This window comes from Myodes glareolus, chromosome 1 (genome assembly GCF_982192425.1).
Source record: "Myodes glareolus chromosome 1, mMyoGla1.1, whole genome shotgun sequence".
Lineage (NCBI taxonomy): Eukaryota > Metazoa > Chordata > Mammalia > Rodentia > Cricetidae > Myodes > Myodes glareolus.
In genome coordinates, this window is record NC_142026.1 from 5,387,447 (window position 1) to 5,406,231 (window position 18,785).

Genomic DNA, 18,785 nt, shown 5'->3' on the forward strand with positions numbered 1-18,785 from the left:
TCCATATGGCCACAGTTGATGTGGGCCATCTGGTAAGCTGGGGCTTGTGCCTACCATGTTAGGTCAGAAGCCACTCCCGAAAGCCTTTCCTCCCATAAGAGAGGCCCCGGTCAGCTGGGGACAGGGATGGATTTCATTACAGACTGCGGGCTACACTAAGAGGAAGCTGGAGCATGACTCTTAAGATGCTGCCTACCAAAGAGGAGAGAGAACCCAGAACAGTGTTGACTGACAGAGGTACAGGGTAGACGGCACCCCTCACCCCTCACCTACTCAGAATGGGGAAGTGTCTAAGGAGCTGACAAAAACAGCAGTCAAGTGCTGTGCAGTTAGAAAAGGCCCTGCAAGTTGTCCCCCGCCCCCGCGTGTGCCCTCAACGTGAGGAAGAGGGAGTGTCAAGTTCAAGCTAGAGTGTGAGGTCTGCTGGTCCTGACAGATGACAAGTCTACCTCCTTTGTAGTGAATGCGCTTTTTTTCTCTTTCTTAGCTTCTGGGGTGTTTTCTTTTTGAAAGCTCCTTCCTCTGTTTGCTCTCAGTCCAGAAGCAAAATATCCCTTCCTTCCAAAACTTTTTGCAAAGTTTGCTTTTTTTGTTTTCAAGTTAGAGCAGAATGAGAAATTGACTTTTTTTTTCACAGTTATTCTAAAAAGTTACACACGGCAAAGGCCCTGGTGGTTTGCAGGCCGGTGTCCCTCTCTGACTGCTCTGCATCTTACATTGCAGGTCTTCCAAGCTAACAACGATGCGACTGAGGTGGTTCTGAACAAGCTCCACACGCCCCTGCTGACAAGGTTCGTCAGGATCCGCCCACAGACGTGGCACTTGGGCATCGCCCTTCGACTGGAACTCTTTGGCTGTCGAGTCACAGGTGAGTTGAGGGGTTCTGGCGAGACAGGAGAAACAATTCTAGGCTTCTCCCCTCTTTCTGAATCAATAAGATTGTACCGTGTGACCTTCCCAAAAGGAATGGCTAGAAGGGTCAACTCCTATCAGACTTAATCCTTTCATTCATTTATTCAACCCTCCACCCATCTAATATGGTTTTATTATGCTAGTGCTAGTTCTGCTTAATAAAATAGACTGAAGGATAATTTGATACCCGACTCTAGTCCTACTGTAAGTGTGCTGTCTTTTATTATTCTTGTAGAACTCCATGGCATAAGTCTCGTCATTTTCCTCACTTTGCACAATAGGAAACCAGAGTTAAGGAACCAAATCCTAGTAAGTGATGACACCAGGGTTTGAACCTAGATAGCTTGCGTCTCAACTAGTACCCTCTCCTGTCTCATGTGGAGACCAAGGTCTAGACCTGGTACTGTAGACACAATGGGAGCCAGTCCTGTGTGGCCTTATTAAAAAGTTGGATGGACAAATTAATAATAAGCAAGATGATAAATAAACATAAATTCAACAAACTCTGAAGACTATCTGAGGACAGGGCCTCGTGGTCCTTGAAGTGTTTTACAGCGTCCTTGCCTGGCAGGTCAAGAAAGACTTCTTTGAGGATGGGTTACTGAGGTCAGAGGCAAATGAGACACTGCTTACTGAAGAAAGATTGGAAAGCAAATCCCTGCTTGTTTGTTGTCACTGTAGCAAGAGAACTGAGAACAGTGTTTGAGGATAGTATCTGAAGGAAAAATGGTGCTCGGGTGGTTTTAACCCAAGGACTGTGCTGGCGATCACTGGAGTAGGAGGTGGAGCCTTTGTAGGCTGGTACCATGGTATAGCACCATGACAGTTGGACTCGCAATAGTGTGACTGTGTACAGGCCCATCATTTCCACTCTTTGAACTCCATCTAGAAAGGCAAGTTGCTCCTTTGACCTGCAAGGGTCATTGTCCATCTCCTACCTGCCTACTTGCCATCCCATCTCTGTCTAGGAATGCACCATGGTGTAATCCTGCTTAAGGTTTCTGGTTCACGTACCCTGTGGCTGCACTTTCTCTCCATCTCTCAGGACTCTGCCCTGTAATTTACCGGCAGTTAGGAAGAACCGGCAGGTCTTCATAACGCCTAAGATGATGTTGATGAAGAAGTTAGAAAGGCAACAGTTTAACCCAGACCAGCATCCATTCCTGAGGCAACAGAGTCAGGATCTATATCCACTGTTCCTCAATACAAATCCCTTGTCATGTTCAGACAAGGACCTGGCTTTCTCCTTTTATCCGACAAGGACTGTCTTCTGCCCCTTCTGTGCTGCTGGCCTACCCAGCAGGGGCTAATGAACAAGGACTTACTTCGCACTTGTGGTCCATTCACTCCCTGTTCACTCAGTCACTCCACAAAGACCCCGCACCGAGACTTGAGATAGAGAAGTGAACAGAATGAGGTCTCAGGTGTCAAGGAACTTTCAAGCTAGTGGCCAAGATAGACAGCAAACCCACACAAGAAGGCGTAATTACGAGCTAGGTGCTCCGAGGAGGGGCCGGGGCACCTAATTACCATGGAATGAAAGTTTGGCCAGAGCCGAATGCGGGCCTTATACCCCAGGTGAGCAGAGGTTAGTCTGGCAGTGAATAGGGGAAGAACGCTTCAGGTGGTGGAGAGGGTTTAGGAAGGACCCAAGGCAGTAACGAGCTCTGGTCACACGTGGAGGACTTGATTCTGAGCCCAGGAAGGTTCCCATCTTGTAGGCAAAATGATCTTCCGGGAAATAATTCGATTCTTGCCTCCTGAGCGCCACTGCACTCACTGTCCTTGAGGGTCGGTGGAAACTGGTGTCTCAGATGGACATGGCGACATACACTCTCAGACGCCCTGGTCAGAGCTGTGAATGCAAACGGCTAACAGTCACGGAGCCCTTGGGCACACCAGGCTCTCGCCTAAGACCGGCTCTGAGGTGACTAACAGAGTCCCCACCACAGCCCTCAAGAGGTAGGCACTATTGAGGGAGCCCATTTAGACTTGGGGAGCAATTAAATCACTTGACCAAAGTCACCTAGCTAAGTAAGCAAGCAGAGCAAACACAAAACCAGGCATTCTGGGTCCAAGTTCAGACTCTGAGTCACAATGCTATACAGCCTCAGAATGCAAAATAAAACAGTAAGCATGTGACCTGAAGATCCTGAGGATCTGCTTAGTGAGTGGGCCTCAGCCATGACTTATGGTTTCTTCCTTGTCTCTCCTAGATGCACCCTGCTCCAACATGCTGGGGATGCTCTCAGGCCTCATCGCTGATCCCCAGATCTCTGCCTCCTCCACCCGAGAGTACCTCTGGAGTTCCGGTGCTGCCCGCCTGGTTAGCAGCCGTTCTGGCTGGTTCCCTCGGAACCCTCAAGCCCAGCCAGGTGCAGAGTGGCTGCAGGTGGACTTGGGGACACCCAAGACAGTGAAAGGCGTCATCATCCAGGGAGCCCGTGGAGGGGACAGCATCTCTGCCATGGAAGCCAGGGCATTTGTACGAAAGTTCAAAGTCTCCTACAGCCTAAATGGCAAGGACTGGGAATATATCCAGGATCCCAGGACTCAGCAGCCAAAGGTAGGTCGTTCTCAGAGAACTCTAATGCCATTCTAAAGGGAGGTTAAGTAGGGTGCAGGGAGTTAGGGAGCTGATTTCCCATCTAGCAGTCACCATCAAACCCCATCAACCCAATAAAACAAGTGTCAACCAAGAGACTATGTTGTGCCAGACCTGGTCCTTAAATTGAACTCCTTCTTAGTATCCATAATCTTTCTACAAAGTTTGTTATTTGGTCATTCACATTTTGGAGATGGCAGAACCGAGGCTTATGTTATACCTAGGCCCACACTGCTTACCAGGGCCTGAAACCACAAAGTCAGACTTCAAAACCCAGACACTTAACCAGTGCTCAACACTGCCTGCTTACGGAGTTTGGTGCCCTTCTCAGCCTCCTCTGGATAGAGTTTCTTTGAAATGGGCCAGACATCCCAAGGGGATGTGGTTCTTGGAGACGAAGCTATAGAAACGGGGAGTTACTTCCAAAAATAACTGTTTTTTTCTGAATGTTACACTCCTTTGAATTTCCTTAGTCTTGATTGCTCAGATCTTTTGTGCCGCTTACCCTGAGTATAAAAGAAAGGAAGAGAATGATGCTGGGCCAGAAGAACCAGACCAGTGCCGCCCACCCCTGCCATGAGAGAAGGGAAGGCTGGCCTTCACCTTAGCATACTAGGAGTCCCAGAAGGAAGAGCACTTCCTGTCTCTTCCCTTTTCAGATTCATCTCCTGGTAGGCCAGGCTACCTGGTCCTCATTTCTGTAGAAGTACAGTATCTTTAACAGGGGAAGGAGTTGTCCCTGTGATAAGCAAGGCTTTGCTTTCCAAATGCATAGGCCAGAGCTAGGTCGGAGGTTTCACAGTACTGATGTGTACTTCCAGCTCACAATTCCAGGGACTTGGAAAGACTTGAGGTTTGGAAACCAGAACCTTCAACCAATAGAGCAGAAGCTGGACCACAAGTTCCCTGGTGACAGCTAATAGTGGCTCTTTTTGGGAAAGAAGTGATTTGGGCCAGTTTCAGAGCACGTCCTGCCTAAGGCAGATGATGCATCCTGAGTACCTGCAGATGGCTGATCCCCCAGGCATTCCTGGACATAGCCACCTCAACACCTGTACTCTTCCTATGTGAAGGACTCTGAGGTGGTTCTAGGTGGAGTTCCCACATAGTTCCAACTTCTTTCAGCAATTTTATGCATTGGCAATCTAGGAGTGGTTTCTTTTGGTAAAATTGCTTCTGATAAACCAAGGTCTAGAAGACAATCTCAGGCCATCAATTTGTAACCAAGAGGATGGTGTTATTTCCCTAAAGAGGCAGTAGTCATTTTTCTTTCAGACTATCAGCAAGTTGGGTCTCATTCATGCAGGCAAGCATGCCATCAGTTGAACTGCATGTTACAGTTTCCTATGAGTTCTACATCTACAATAGCCTCAAGACTGCTGGCTGAGATGATCCAGCCTCACAGAATACTCCAGTCAGGACTTGATCATAATCCTAAATTTTCTATGGGTCCCCATAAGATTATCATTGCCCCTAAATCATCAGGAAGTAGCCTAGAAAACTACGCCCACAATCCCCAAAAGTGGATAATGATGTTTTCTTTGTTCAGTGTGTTGGTTACAAGTTGTTATGGACAATGGTCAGAAGAAAAGACTAAACAAAGAGATTAGATTCAAGGTCTTATTTTGAAAAGAAAAAAGGGGAAATGCCGTGGGATAGTTCTATTGTACACTGTAAAGATTTGTCACTCATACTGGTTTAATAAAACAGTGATTGGCCAATAGCCAGGCAGGAAGTATAGGCGGGGCAACCAGACTAGGAGAATTCTGGGAAGAGGAAAGGCAGAGACATAGTCACCAGCCAGAAACAGAGGAAGCAAGATGAGAATGCCTTACTGAGGAAAGGTACCAAGCCACATGGATAAACATAGATAAAAATTATAGGTTAATTTCAACTGTAAGAGCTAGTTACTAATAAGCCTGAGCTATAAGGCCAAATAGTGTTGTCATTAATTTAGTTTCTGTGTGATTATTTGGGTCTGGGCCAGTAGGAAAACAAAAGTTCAGTCTCCATCTACAGCTATATTCCCATCTCATTCATCAAAGCATTAGAAAAAGAAAACACTTCTTTTAAAAATAAGGCAAGGAATCTGGACTGTTAAACACAGCCATCCCCGCCTTCTGTTTTTCCTGGCCAAGGTCAGGCTAAATCACATTTGGAGCTTAGACCTCCCCTGACTATGGCCACTCTAATGCTCCCAAATTTCCATATTGCAAAGTCCCTCCTGGACTTTCCAAATGAACAAAGACCTTGGTTTGAAATGAAGTCACATGGTAATGCTCCATGAATCAACCACAAAGTTGACTTCTGGATTAGCTGTGGTGGTGGGGAGAGGTGAGTGGAGAGGAAACTCACAGGAGGAGGGTTGAGCAACCTGTCTCCCTACAGCTGTTTGAAGGGAACATGCACTATGACACTCCCGACATCCGAAGGTTCGATCCAGTTCTGGCACAGTACGTGCGGGTGTACCCAGAGAGATGGTCACCAGCAGGCATTGGGATGAGGCTGGAGGTCCTGGGCTGTGACTGGACAGGTAAGGGGATTTCTTCTTCATATCTTGCCCACTTGGTCTTGTGGTCTTGGCATCCTGGCAGGGGACAGGGCAGTCAGTCTTCACTGCATACCTACTGTCTGGTCCCTGCTACATTCTTGAGCCACCTCTCAAGGGAAGTGTTTTGTCCTTTGTCAAAGATCACTTCAGTTCCTCAACATGAGTCTCTAGAAAGACAAGTCTTAACTACCCATCGCCTACCGAAATTCAATTAGACCCCAGCTCTTCAGGCCACGGACAGTGGTTGTTGATTTAGGAAAGAAAAACCCTCTCATGACAATAAAGTAATCGGTTTATGTCTGAATCTGGCCTCCAGATGTCAGAGACTCAGACTGCATTTTCCTTTCAAAACTACATCTGTAAAAGACATTTATTTGCTCAGGGGGGACACTGGTGCAGCCTGCATCTTCCCAGTATGTAACCCTACTAGGTAGCACAGCATGGGGCAAATGCCTCCATGAATTCTCCCTGTGAGGGTGAGGCCCCAGAGCTCACCCTTACCCTTGCTGGTTGTGGAAGGATGGAAGACCCTACCTACCCTTCTGGGTCAGGTCCTCCCTTGCCTCTGGTCACTGGCTCTTCTTCTTCTGCAGAGCTGGCACAGCCTGGTAAAGTGAGCTTTTGGGGAGCCACCTGAAGCTCAGGGCCCCACCCTGTGCCAGCAGGAGCCACTAGCAGGCATAGCTCTCCTGCTTCTCCCCACCAGGGCCCCAGGTATTCCCATTTTCCTGTCTGCTGTACCTGTCACTGGCTCAGGTGACAGGATGGCGTGAAGGATTAATAAGGGCATGTCAGGGAAGTGCTTTTGTCTCCCAGGGAGAAAAGTGCTGCTTGTGTGCAGGCTGTAGTCACACAGAGGAATCCTGTGCAGACGCGCAGGCCAGGAGTGGGGCCCCAGTTCAGCTCTAGGCTTGGAGGTGAAGACAGTCCCATGGAATCCATACTAGTAGGAAGACTCACCGTCCCCGCACACACACACACACACACACACACACACACATACACACATACACACACACACACACACACACACACACACACACACATACACACACACTTGTAAGGGTAAGGCTGGGCACCCCAAAGCCTGAATGCTGATCACCTGTGCCTCATAGATGATACTAAAAACCTACCTCAGACACAAACTAGTTTCATTGACCCACCTGAGACTCCATGATTAAGCTGCAGAGGATCCAGAAACGTCTAGGCTCGTAGTTCCCAAACATGTTTGACCATGTGCCTCAAGTTAAGCTGAATTTCCACTGAAAAACCACTTTCAATGACAAGCAAGCACATTCATGTGCACACATGGGAAGTTCTCGAATTCCGGAAACAGATTACTAAGCTCAGCTCCTTCCCTGGCAGTAGGTGCAGAACCTAGGACAAATTACTTCCTCTCTTGCCTGGAAAGCGGGGATGGTACCAGTCTGTCTCGAAGCCCCACAGCTGTTGTGAGGGCGGCATGGAGCATTTAGACTGCTGCCCAGCACTGGCAAACGTAACGGAAGGGGTTTCGCTCACACACCAGGCGGTACTCAACCTTACTAGGCAAGACACCCTGATAGATTACAGCTCAGACTTCTGAAAGGTCTCGTAACCCATTGAATCGATTCCATGACCTACCGCCCTTTCAGACTGGGCAACAGCCCCAGGAAGGTCACCCAGCTAGTTGGGAACTAAGTCACATTTCTCTCTGGCCCCTTTTCCTTCTGTCCCATGCCTCTCCCAGACTGGCCTTGCTTTATGGCCAGCTGGACATTTGCTAATGTCCTCTTCCCCTCATTGTCCCTCCAGCCCCAGCCTGCCCCAGATTGCCCTGGTGACAACCACAGGTTTCCCATTTCAAAGTCCAGCCCTGCTCTCGGAAGATCAGAGTTGAGGCGTGTTAGCTTCTGCCCAGGCTCTGAGTCTTTGAAGTCTCTGACATCTGGTTTTAATTTTGGAGGAACGCTGCTGTTTGGTGGGCAGTTATCTCGGAGCACCCAGTACAAACAGTGGGCACAGTAGCTGCCCCTGTTCTTCGCTTTCCCTCACACACCCTGCCCTCTGCTCACCTCATCGGCCCCTCACTGCCCCTGGGTTTCACTTTATCTCTCCCCACCAGCTGACCAGTTTCTCCTGAAATGGTTTTTAATACATACTCTTCTTCTTTTTAAAATTTCCATCTCTGCCTGCAACTCGCCCTTGGTTCACTTCTTGTTTTTCTTTTATTCCCCCAAAGGAAAACAGAAAAACTGAAGGGCTTGGCTGAGCGGGTTTGGTAAATAATTTGACAGGGCTGCTTCACCTGTTAGCCAGTGCGTTTGGGTTTCAAAGGATGACTTCTCGCCTTGCCACCCATAGTTTGCTTTACAATTGAGTTTGAGACTCAGTGGCACAGTGACAAATCTGAGCTCACAAATTAGGATGCTTCGAGGTTATTTGCTATTTACTTTGAGCGAAAGGCAGACGTGGTAGCGGGAAACACGAAAGGTTATGTGCGTAGTATTTAATAGCAGAAAGGTGGGAAGTCGACCGTGAAAAGTCTTTTCAGCATTTTTACCCCTTCCCTCAGCTCCTGACTTTATTAAATAGTATCCTGAAGGGTACCCCACAAAGGCACCTAATCACATGCACTAGCACTAAGGAGCTTGTCAAAGGCAGGAGGAACAATGCCCTGACTTCTTCAGGGCATCTACCTGGAGGAACTCTGGGGTGTACTCACCACCACTGCACAACACACAGGTTTCCAGACTCTCCCACCCCACCCAGGACCTGACTCACAACCTCATTCATTCCCCAAATAGTTGATGAATGAGCGACCGACCCGGTGAGCAAATAAACAAGTGAAGAATGGGTGTGTGAGTCACCTCTGGCCCAGGTGAAAACCGCGGCCTACAGCACGCTTTGACCTAGTCAGGCTTTTTGTGTGCTCCTTATTGTCCCATTTGTTGTAAGTTGCCAACGTTTGGGAGCCTGGAGTTTTTACTAAGGGGTGGTAGGCTTCTCTGGCGGTTGGGGTGGGGATTTTAGAAGAACTAGCCAGACTCGGTTATTTCTTCTTTGGCCTCTGTCTTTTGAATCAAGTTGTGGTGCTTCGGCGGTGCCCCCTTGCCTGGGGCCACTCTCTCCACCACACCCGACTCTTCCCACCCCAGTCAGTTCCCCTGAAGAGCAGTAACTGTATCCAGTGGGTGTTTTAACTTGCCATACCTTGATTAGAAGGTGTTGCCCAAATTACTTCACCTAGCCCGAGTCTCTTTAAATCTATTTCCCCATCTGTCCATGGCCACGAAACACCAACAGAGTCTGGATTTGGGCTTCCTAAGCTGCTGTTTCGCTTACAACTTTGGTGACAAGTGCTTCTGATTATTTTATTGTAGGTGGGCCCCACAGGCCAAATTGTTTTATGGAGTTAGTTTTGAGTCCAAATAAATCCTGTCTAGCATAGTGAAAATGTGTTTTTTGAGAAAGCAGGGCCAAGCAGCGAGGCCTACCAGCAGTCCTGAAACAGCAGAGCGCTCGGGGCCCATTTCCCATGTAATCTCAATAAGCATGGAGATTTTTCAGTCAATTTTGGTGGGCAGCATTTTGATTGTGTGGCCTACACCACTTAGGGGTCAGTGTCATCCACCCTCATGACTGCCGCTTCTGTGCTGCCCTTAGAGCCTCCAGGGTGGGGTCAGGAGCATGGCTTTGTGCCGATGTCTGTTGCAGCTTCTCTCAGCTGAAGTGACCCTCATGGCTCCACTGACAGTTCCCGAGGGTGAGCTCAGGTTGTGTTCACATCTGCGTGTCTTCCCTTTCCTGCTCACAAGTTCACACCTACAAAGAAGATTTTAGTTTTTGGCTTCTTCCCCTGCTGGGTTACAGAGCATCCTGCTGAGACATTTTTCTTTTCTCCCTTCCCCTTCGCGCAGACTCAAAGCCCACAGTGGAGACACTGGGACCCACCGTAAAGAGTGAAGAGACTACCACCCCATACCCCATGGACGAGGACGTCACGGAGTGTGGGGAGAACTGCAGCTTTGAGGACGGTGAGAACGGGGATGCTCACCCCAGTTCACCCGGGGTGGCCCGGGTACGGACCAGGCAGACGACCTGTGATCGGGCGAGAGCTTGAGATGCCTTGGCTAGAGGGTCACAGGAACTTACAGGAGGGTTCAGGGAGGTGCAAATACTCAGAGGCCTGAGGCCGTGGCTGCTAGAAACACTCAGATATTGTACCAACTAGTATAGCCCTATAGATACAAGCCCACTGCTAAGGTCCTCACTGCCTTGATTAGTTAAAGGAAAACCAGCCTCAGCCAAGAATTACCAGCAGGAAGAGCTTCTCCTGTTAACATGTGCCTCGGCCATGTGACGACCTGGTGTCCTTCTTAGGTGGGGGGTCATTGTCTGTGATAGCCAAGTTAGTTCGACAATTACCCAGAACCAATGCACTTCCCTGTGTCTTACAACAGCCTTGATTTACAAACTGTAGCGGGTGATTCTCAGACTCATGTCACATCTTACAGGCCTGGGACAAAGGCAGGATGTGAGGGACCCTCAGCCAGTTCCCAAAAGCCCAAGACGCTAGTGTTAAGATCATCTCTTCGCATGGGAAATCTTTATTCCCCTTTTTATCCAAGGCAGATAAAGCCAGTGATCGGAAGATCTGAAAATCAAGTGCTGTGTTTATTCCTACTGTTCAGGTCACTATGTACTAGAACACTCCTAATAAGTCCCAACTTCTACAGCACCTGGCCTTTAGGGTTGGACTTTTAAGTTTGAAAAACTCAGTTTACATTAAATTGCTGATTATTATTAAATGTTCATTAAACAAAATGAGGAAAGATTAGCAAAGACGCTTGAGAAGGGACTCAAAGATGTAGTTAGTGATGGGACCAGGGAGCCCGCTCACAGCCAGAGGGCGGCTTGAGAAACTGCCCGATGGTATGGATGGCTTCCAGTAAGAAGAGTGGGGTGAAAGCCAAAAATTAATGCTGAAACTGTGGGGCTGAAAAATGAGAATCGAATGCATGTGTTTTAGGGAGTGTGCTCTGGTATATTATGTGGGTAGGGGACACTGCTGGTCAGGGTTAGTTGAATACAAAACCTTGACATTTTAATGAACTTGTTTTAGTTTCATAATGAGAAGTGGAGAATCTTCCAAGACATATCTAAAACAGAGAGCTGAAAAAGAAACACACGGAGTTAATGCATGGTATTAGATTCAGAGTTAGCGTGTCAGGAGCATGGGAATGGGGAGTCTAGCTAAACGGCAATCCAAAGGAAAATTTAAGGGCTCTGCTGCAAAATTTCAGAAGTTTATTTTTAATATAATTTTACCGTTTACAGTGGTTTGTTTGATTTGAGGTTTCTTTGATGGTCCCTCCCTTCTTTTTAGTAAAAGATCTTTTTGTGGAATTTAGTTCCTGAGATATAGTATGCATATAAACATTGCAGAGGAATTATGGTATATTGAATTACCCTGTACTTTTGAACGGAAAAATAGACATGTGGAGAAGTTTGGAGAGAAGGAGTGGTGAGGGCTAGAGCCGACTTTCCCAAGCCACAGGTTGATATTTCTGTGATGGGTTCCATGTGTTCCCTTTGCACTCCAGCTGACTTTGGCTAAGGGTGGGCCAACATTAAATGTTCCCTCTTGGGCAGGCCGGACACAGTAGGGTCTGCGGGCAATCTGCGTCCTGCTGCTGAGATCAGCAGTACCCTTGCCTCTAAAGCCAAGCATCCTCCACCCCATGGTGGGCAATTTGTCTCTACCCAGCTGCTGTCGCCGTTAGACCATTCTTAACCTTCCCCGTGGAAATTCTTCTCTGGGAACTTAGGAAGGGAAGTGAGAAGGCCAAAGACCCCACGTCCCCTGGGCCACTAGCATTGCTAACTCTTTTCCTCTGTCCTGGCAAGTATCCATGTTTGGGTTCCCATTTTCTCTTTCCCCACCTTTGTACCACCCCCTATTAATTCCAAGATTAGCATTAACTCATACTGGGTTTTTAGATCTGGGTGGAACCCCAGAGAAAACCCACTTGGTTCCGCCTTTGGACTCAACTAGGTAACTCTCTAAAGCAGCCAGGGTGAGCCATTGTGGTCACTCTGTAGAGCTGCAGAGAACACGTTCTTCTCTCTCAGCTCTCAGGAGCTCCGCACATGTGCTGCTCAGTAACTGGCGTGACTAGCCTAGCCTGAGCCCCCAACCTCGCAGATAAAAACATGCCCCAACTTACTCAGCTCTGAGCTGGGCAGCTCTCAGGGTGCCCCAGCCCCTCGTTTTCACTCTTAACATGTTAGATTTCCCTCCTGACAAGGCCAACCTATGCCATCCCTCCGGAATAAGGGCTGTGTTGCAGAGTGGTAAGGGACGGCAAACAAGCCATCCCTTGTTTCTGAGGTCACTGTCTGTCTCACCCAGAAGTTCCCCAGCATCCAGGTCTCCCCATCACTTCTGAGAGCCAGGCTGGCAGGACTTGAGATGATCCTCTCAGAAGTCAGCAGGCCACTGAAGACATTCTTCTCTGGCATCTAGGGAGTAGCAATTTTCCCACTTGTCTGCTGTATGAGGCAGATGGAGGAGGCTGATTAGCTCCTGAAGCCATTTGGGGAGGTCTCTTTATAATTGCTTACTTTGGGAACCACTGGCCGACTTGGTCTTCATGCTGGGAAGGATGAGACCAAAGCCTGACCCGAAAGTCAGCAATCACCAAGATGAGTGAAATAAATGAGCAAAAGGAAGCCCTTCTTTCTCTGCTTGGTGCTCAGGGCCAGGCCAGCTATTGAAGGGACATTGCTGTGACTGCCCGCTGGGCCCGCTGGACCCGCTTTGCTTGCTGGCCTTTTAGTTACTTTTCTTCTTCTTTTAGACAAAGATTTACAACTCCCTTCCGGATTCAACTGCAACTTTGATTTCCCTGAGGAGCCCTGTGGTTGGATGTATGACCATGCCAAGTGGCTCAGAAGCACCTGGACCGGCAGTGCCAGCCCCAATGACCGAACATTTCCAGGTAAGGCAGCTGAGACATCCTTTGACGCACATGGTTTTCCATCCCGACTCCCTTGCAAGCTTCCTCGCTCCCCACCACGGGGCAGTTTTCTGTTCGTTGCCCACAGACTACCACAGACATCCATCCGCACATGCCTGGCTGGTTGGTGGCTCCTAGCCTACTCGGGATTTCAGGTCAGTTGCTAGGGAGAAAGAGAAAACAGAATAAGTGAGAGAAAGAAGCCTTGGGAGGTCCTTAGGAGATAGTAGGCGTCCATTAGAATCCTCTTGTTCCCTCAGCCAGCACTGGCTACTACTGTCTCATTAACAGGTGCCTTCTGGAAATGTTTTAACAATAGGCTTTCCAGGGATTGAAACAAAACCCCAAAGTTGTTTGATAAGGTACACACACATTCAGTGGTAAAAATACTCTCCCCACAGTTCAGTGGGTCACAAACCTGGGGGTGGGGCTGGGACATGCAATGGCGGGGCTCAGGGAGCGCATTTTCCCTCTACAGACACAAGGAACCTAAGTTATCTCCGGAGGCGAATATGCCGAAATGATCAGGAAATGTTGAGTTGAGGGTGTTTATTATTCTCCTTTTTAATATAATTTAATATAGCTTATGTAATTTTAATAAGAATTATATTTAATTGGCTAGTAAAGTTTCAGAAAATTTAACAATTGGCATTCACAAACCAGTAAACGCTCTGATTGGCTTTCAGTTTCCATACACCTCCTGCCTGACTCTCAGATGTCCGTAAACAAGCCTTCGGGAGAAAATGGGGTTAATTCTGGAAATTTAGCAGGCTAAATGTTGATGAAGTGCTCTGGGAAAAGGCTAGAAAATGAGAAAGAGAGGGCTCCCCTCTTCCTGGCTTCTTCAGAGCTGCTCTCATCCAACCACTGATGGTGCCCCTGGTCCCTAGGAGTTCAAGGAGGGAGGAAGGCTTAGAACACTTGGGGCCAGTCTTCCATCATAGCCCACATTTGCTTTCCCAGAGGGTCACAGCATCTGCTCTGAAGAAAAACATTTTCATATTTCAAGTGTTTATCTCTTCAGCCTTTGAGTGCTGGCTCAGAGAGATTGTATCTGAGGATCACCAGAGCCGCAGGCACAGGAGAGAGAGCACTTACCCCAGTCCCAGCTCTAATCCCCTCCCGGTCTTACTCTCTGCAATAATGCTTAATTAATATAATGAGCCTCCTGCACGTCGGGAAGAAAAATACTTATTTTTATAACCCAGCCAGGATTTTTCGTTTCATTTCCTCTCCTTTGAGACTGGGTCCAATTAATTGGTGTTTTTTCCCAGCCCCCATCTTTATCTGAATGTAAGGAAGGTGAATGAGGTATATGTGTGTATGTGTTTACATTTTGTCTGAATGTGAGATAGGGGTTGAGAGGGGAGGGTTCTAAGGTGCAGCTTGGCTGGGGCACTTTGAATAAGGTTGTACACATGGACTTTCTGTGTGGTAGGAGGATTGATCATTTCTTATCCGGGCCCCGCTTTTAGTCCCTTCTAATCCTCTGGCCTCCCCTCCCTATACTTCTAAAAAGGTTTCCTCTGGGAGTGTCTGAGGCTAGCCCTAGACTACAAGGCCACCAGCAAGCAGGCAGCAGTTCTGTCCCCTCCCCTCTGCCATAGCTTGCTGCCCTGCACCTCTACCCACTTTGTTCAGACCCCACCCTCACCGCAATTCCTGGTCCCTTGACCCTTGCTTCACTACTGGTTATTGTTGTCTTTGTCTTCGTTTGAGCTGACTCATTCCACTCTGAGTTAGAGAGGGCTTCTGGGAGCAGGCTAAGGAATGGGCACAATTCCAACCTTTGATGAATAGGATAGATGGGGACAGAAAGAAAAGTAGGGCCATACGGAACTGCTGGGTCTAATGCTGAGAAGGAAGACGGTTGTTCTCCTGTTCCAGAAGAACCACTGAAGTTTAGGAAAGCAACTTGTGACCTGACTCCAGGAAACAAAGTCACAATTTTGTTTTCAGAATCCTTCCCTTTATCCTCGGATGATTAAAACACCCATCTTCTCTGTTTCCGACTGTCCTGATTACAAAGCTCCAAATCACACTGTAAGCAGAAGATAGAACCCTTTCTGTTTGGGGTGTTCCTTTCTTGTTCTTAAAAAAAAAAAAAATGAGGCTCTGAGAGTAGCAGTGAGAAAGGAAGCAGCTGTGCTGGGCTCAGGGCGGGGACAGTGCTGATGGGTGCAGAAGGCTTGGCGCCTGTCCCCAAACCTGAGAGCCACAGTGTCACCCGACTGTGCTCTTCCACAGAGAGAGGCCAAACCCATTGTTCTCTGGAAGCGCACAACACGCTTCACCTCTTCATAAGGAGGTAAACAGACGCCATTACACTTTAGATAGGAAGCATCACAGCCGTTGGCTGAGAGAAGGTGGGGTGAAGGGAAACGGGGCGGGGCGAGATGGCCATGCTGAAACACAACACAAGTGTCCCTGGAAACCACTTACATTGCTCAGATGTTTTCTGACTGAGTTGTTTTCTCGCTCTCTTTCCTTTTTCTGCCCCCTTCGAAGCCCGCAGTCAGCTCTGTCCCTTTGCCTAGTGGTAATGGTTGCTCCAGGCTGGCAGGACACTGGTTTCATTCCACTGTCTTTGTTTTTCAACATCCGTCTTTCAAGCCACTCAGAATTTCTTTTTTTAGCTCTTGTGGCTGAGCTGCCTAGAGTGTGTTCATACCAATGCCCCTCCCGCTGAAGGGGGAGGATGTGTTCCAAACTCAGTGACCCCCTGGTGGTAGCCGAGGAGCCTGTCCAACCTCTCTGACAAGTCACTTGCCTTCCCTCTGAAGCTACAACGGCGGCGTATGCTTAGTAGAACAGACACATTTTCTACAGACATGCTCTGACGCTTTGATATCAACAGTTCCGAGAATGATGAGAGCTGGGTCTATGAGGAAGGATACAAGCACTCCTTGAGGTGATTGGGTGGGCTTGGTATCCAGTTCTCCAGTATTGGGTAAGAAATCCTCAACCGTTTGTGGCTATTTCTATCATAATTTTAAAGAGTTTCAGCTGATTCTTCAGTTCTGCCACGGCACTGGTCCCTTCCCCAGGGATGCAGGACCACATCGTTACCACACACTGCAGTAGTCAGTGCTGCTGTAGCACCTTGGACACTAGCAGGGGAACAAGCTCCCAATCCTTGATGTTGCTTCTGTAACTTGGTTTAGTGAGAACCAAGAAGCAATGAGTTAGGGGGATGAATTTGCCTGATCTGGTTCTCGACATGTTGTACTTGGTGGCCACTGTTTTGATTTTCCTACGTATGCCACTCTGACTCCATCCACAGCCATGGGAAATGACCAAGGGGCATAGCATTAAGGACTATTTGGGGGTCACACAGAAAAAGTATCCTAAGTAAACCGTAATACCAATAGTATTAATAGTTGTTATTTCTATGATCATTATTACTGTCAAGAATGAGGTCTGGTGGTGTTGTCATGTAATCTCAGCTACTTGAGAAACTGAGGCAGAAGGACTGAAAGTTTAAGGTCTGCCTGGGCTGCCGAGTTCAAAACCAGCTTAGGCAGTTTTGCAAGACCCTGTCTGAAAAAAAAAGAAGAAAAAGGAGAGCTGAGGTTGTAGCTCAGTGTCTGGGAGTGTCTGGGTTCGGTTCCCAGCTCCACTGGGGGGAAGGGGAACGAGAGGGGGAGGAGATAAGACCATAGATTACAGGATTCTCCCCACAGGTTCCTGGGTGATCCGCTGGGGTCTGGAATGTATGTTCTTTTAAACATTGTTTGCCCTTGTGAAGTGTGATTACAATGATACTTTGCTTCACTGACCAAGAGCCATGAAAGCATCTAAAGAAAACAGGCAAAGCCTGCTTGGACTAGGACACCCTTCTGAAGGGAGCTTTGCCCAGCTCAGGGAAGGAGCTGAGACAACTGTGCCTTTCCTCGGGTTCAAAGGAAAGCTCAAGTGGGAGTAAGCCAAGAATCCAAACATTCGGGTTTACACATGTTGGCTGTCCCTTCAAATGTCAGTAGTAGACCCTGCTGATTTCTCACTGGGGTTGTTTGGATGCAGATTTGGCTGCTGATAAACTGCAGCAGAGTGGGGGACCAGAACTCTGATGCACCATGTGTGTGCAAAGGAGAGGCTAAAGGGAACTGTGCCTGAGTATGGCTGGTACAAGTTCATACAGAACCCAAAGGAAACAGCGGAAGGGTGAGCTCACAGTAAGTTTGCATCTTGACAGTAAGCTAGCCATGCATTTGAAATTCTGAATCTAAAAATCTCTCTCTGAGCTCAAAAAATGAGGTATCAGCTGGCAGTTCAGATACTTGAATGACCTCAGTACAGTGGTTCTCAACCTTCCCAAAGCTGCAGCCCTTTAATACAGTTTCTTGTGTCGTGACGAGCCCCAATCATAAAATTATTTCATTGTTACTTTATAACTATAATTTTGCTACTGTTATGAATCGCAATATAAATATCTGATTTGCCACCCTGTGAAAAGATCATTTGACCCCCACACACAAATGGGTCAGGACCCACAAGTTGAGAACCACTCCGTCCGATTGACTCACCTTCAGTGGGGGCTCCGGGAGGACAGAAAACTGGGGCTATGGACCCATGATAGATTACTAAAGGGCAGGGAGAGATGAGCTGAAAATAAACAATAGTCAAGGGATAATTTCAGCCGGACAAGGAAAGAATAGAGGCCTCTTGTAAGATGGGAGAAAAACATGCCCTGTGTGGCAAAGATGAGGAGAGAGAAGCTGCTATCCCCGCTTCCTGAAAATCACGAAGGACCGAGATGGTAAGCAAGCGTCAGAATGAGAACAGAGCTATCTACACGGCAGAACTTTCTGTGGAAGCTGACACATCCAAGAAGTATCTCCAGGTAGCTGCCTGCGAGGACTGGCCAGGCTGAAAACTTAAATGTCCGCGGAATGTTCTATCATAAACCTTGAAAACATCCTGCTGAGTTCATCCAAAGTCAATGTTTCCCTTAACTGCTTGTTAATTTGAGGACCTTAGCAGAGATAGGCTGACCTTGGAAGGCCAGCTGAGGGGCTGACTCATGTTTTAAGTATGACCTATACTAAGAGGCTCCATCTCCTGCTTCGCTAAATATTCTTTCAGATGGTTGTTCTAGTAGGAGGGCAAGATGCTAGCCAGGAGATGTGTGTGAGGGACAGATGGCGTGTTTGGCTTTGCGATAGCCAGGAGGATCAAGCTGGTGATTTATTCTGGGGTTTGTGAAAGGGGAGTAGACACAATTGAATTCATTGCTATTGGTGCAAGCTCAGTCACGTGGCCATAGGACACTTAAGCGGCTGAAGCCAGATGGGGTCATAAATCGCCAGGTGAAATACCAAGCGACCCTTCTGGAGACAGCATCAGGAGAGACGCCGGAGTGACCGACCTCTTCACTTCCTCTCTGCCCTTTTGAACTTGTGTCGTTCATTCCCATGTGCTCGCTTGCTCTGTATCATTAGCAACAACTGAGTCAAGAATGCAGCAAATACCTCCCAAATATGTCAGGAGGACAGGAACTGTATCTTGGGGACACTATTTCTTCCTTCTCTTTCGATAACTGAGTATTTCCTTTCCATTGTCTTTTTGTTGGATGCTATCCATTGCCAGTTTCCTAGCCGTCAAACACAGAGCAAGAAGGGAACTTCAGGCAGGCAGGGTCGGGTCTTAGCTAGCCACTTTTCATAGTAGAGCAAATTCTTGACAATTCAAAGGGTTTCTCCCTAATGACCAAGGC

General features: G+C 47.9%; 1 protein-coding gene and 1 long non-coding RNA gene across 5 annotated transcripts in view; one reads left to right on the forward strand and one right to left on the reverse strand.

Annotated features, from left to right (window-relative positions):
• The window catches only part of Nrp2 (neuropilin 2), a 115,894-nt gene that overhangs the window by 57,456 nt on the left and 39,653 nt on the right, over nucleotides 1–18,785 (forward strand). For all 4 annotated transcript variants that reach the window (XM_048459278.3, XM_087903655.1, XM_087903656.1 and 1 more), the window contains exons 8-12: nucleotides 724–868; nucleotides 3,129–3,478; nucleotides 5,906–6,050; nucleotides 9,968–10,084; nucleotides 12,911–13,051. In XM_048459278.3, the coding sequence (XP_048315235.3) occupies nucleotides 724–868; nucleotides 3,129–3,478; nucleotides 5,906–6,050; nucleotides 9,968–10,084; nucleotides 12,911–13,051 (898 nt within the window). The remainder of the gene's footprint in view (nucleotides 1–723; nucleotides 869–3,128; nucleotides 3,479–5,905; nucleotides 6,051–9,967; nucleotides 10,085–12,910; nucleotides 13,052–18,785) is intronic.
• Nucleotides 11,338–15,749, reverse strand: LOC125416353 (uncharacterized). Its single transcript, XR_007236859.3, has 2 exons — nucleotides 15,512–15,749; nucleotides 11,338–13,232 (listed from the first exon to the last, which is right to left on the reverse strand). It is a non-coding gene; the product is annotated as an uncharacterized LOC125416353 (long non-coding RNA).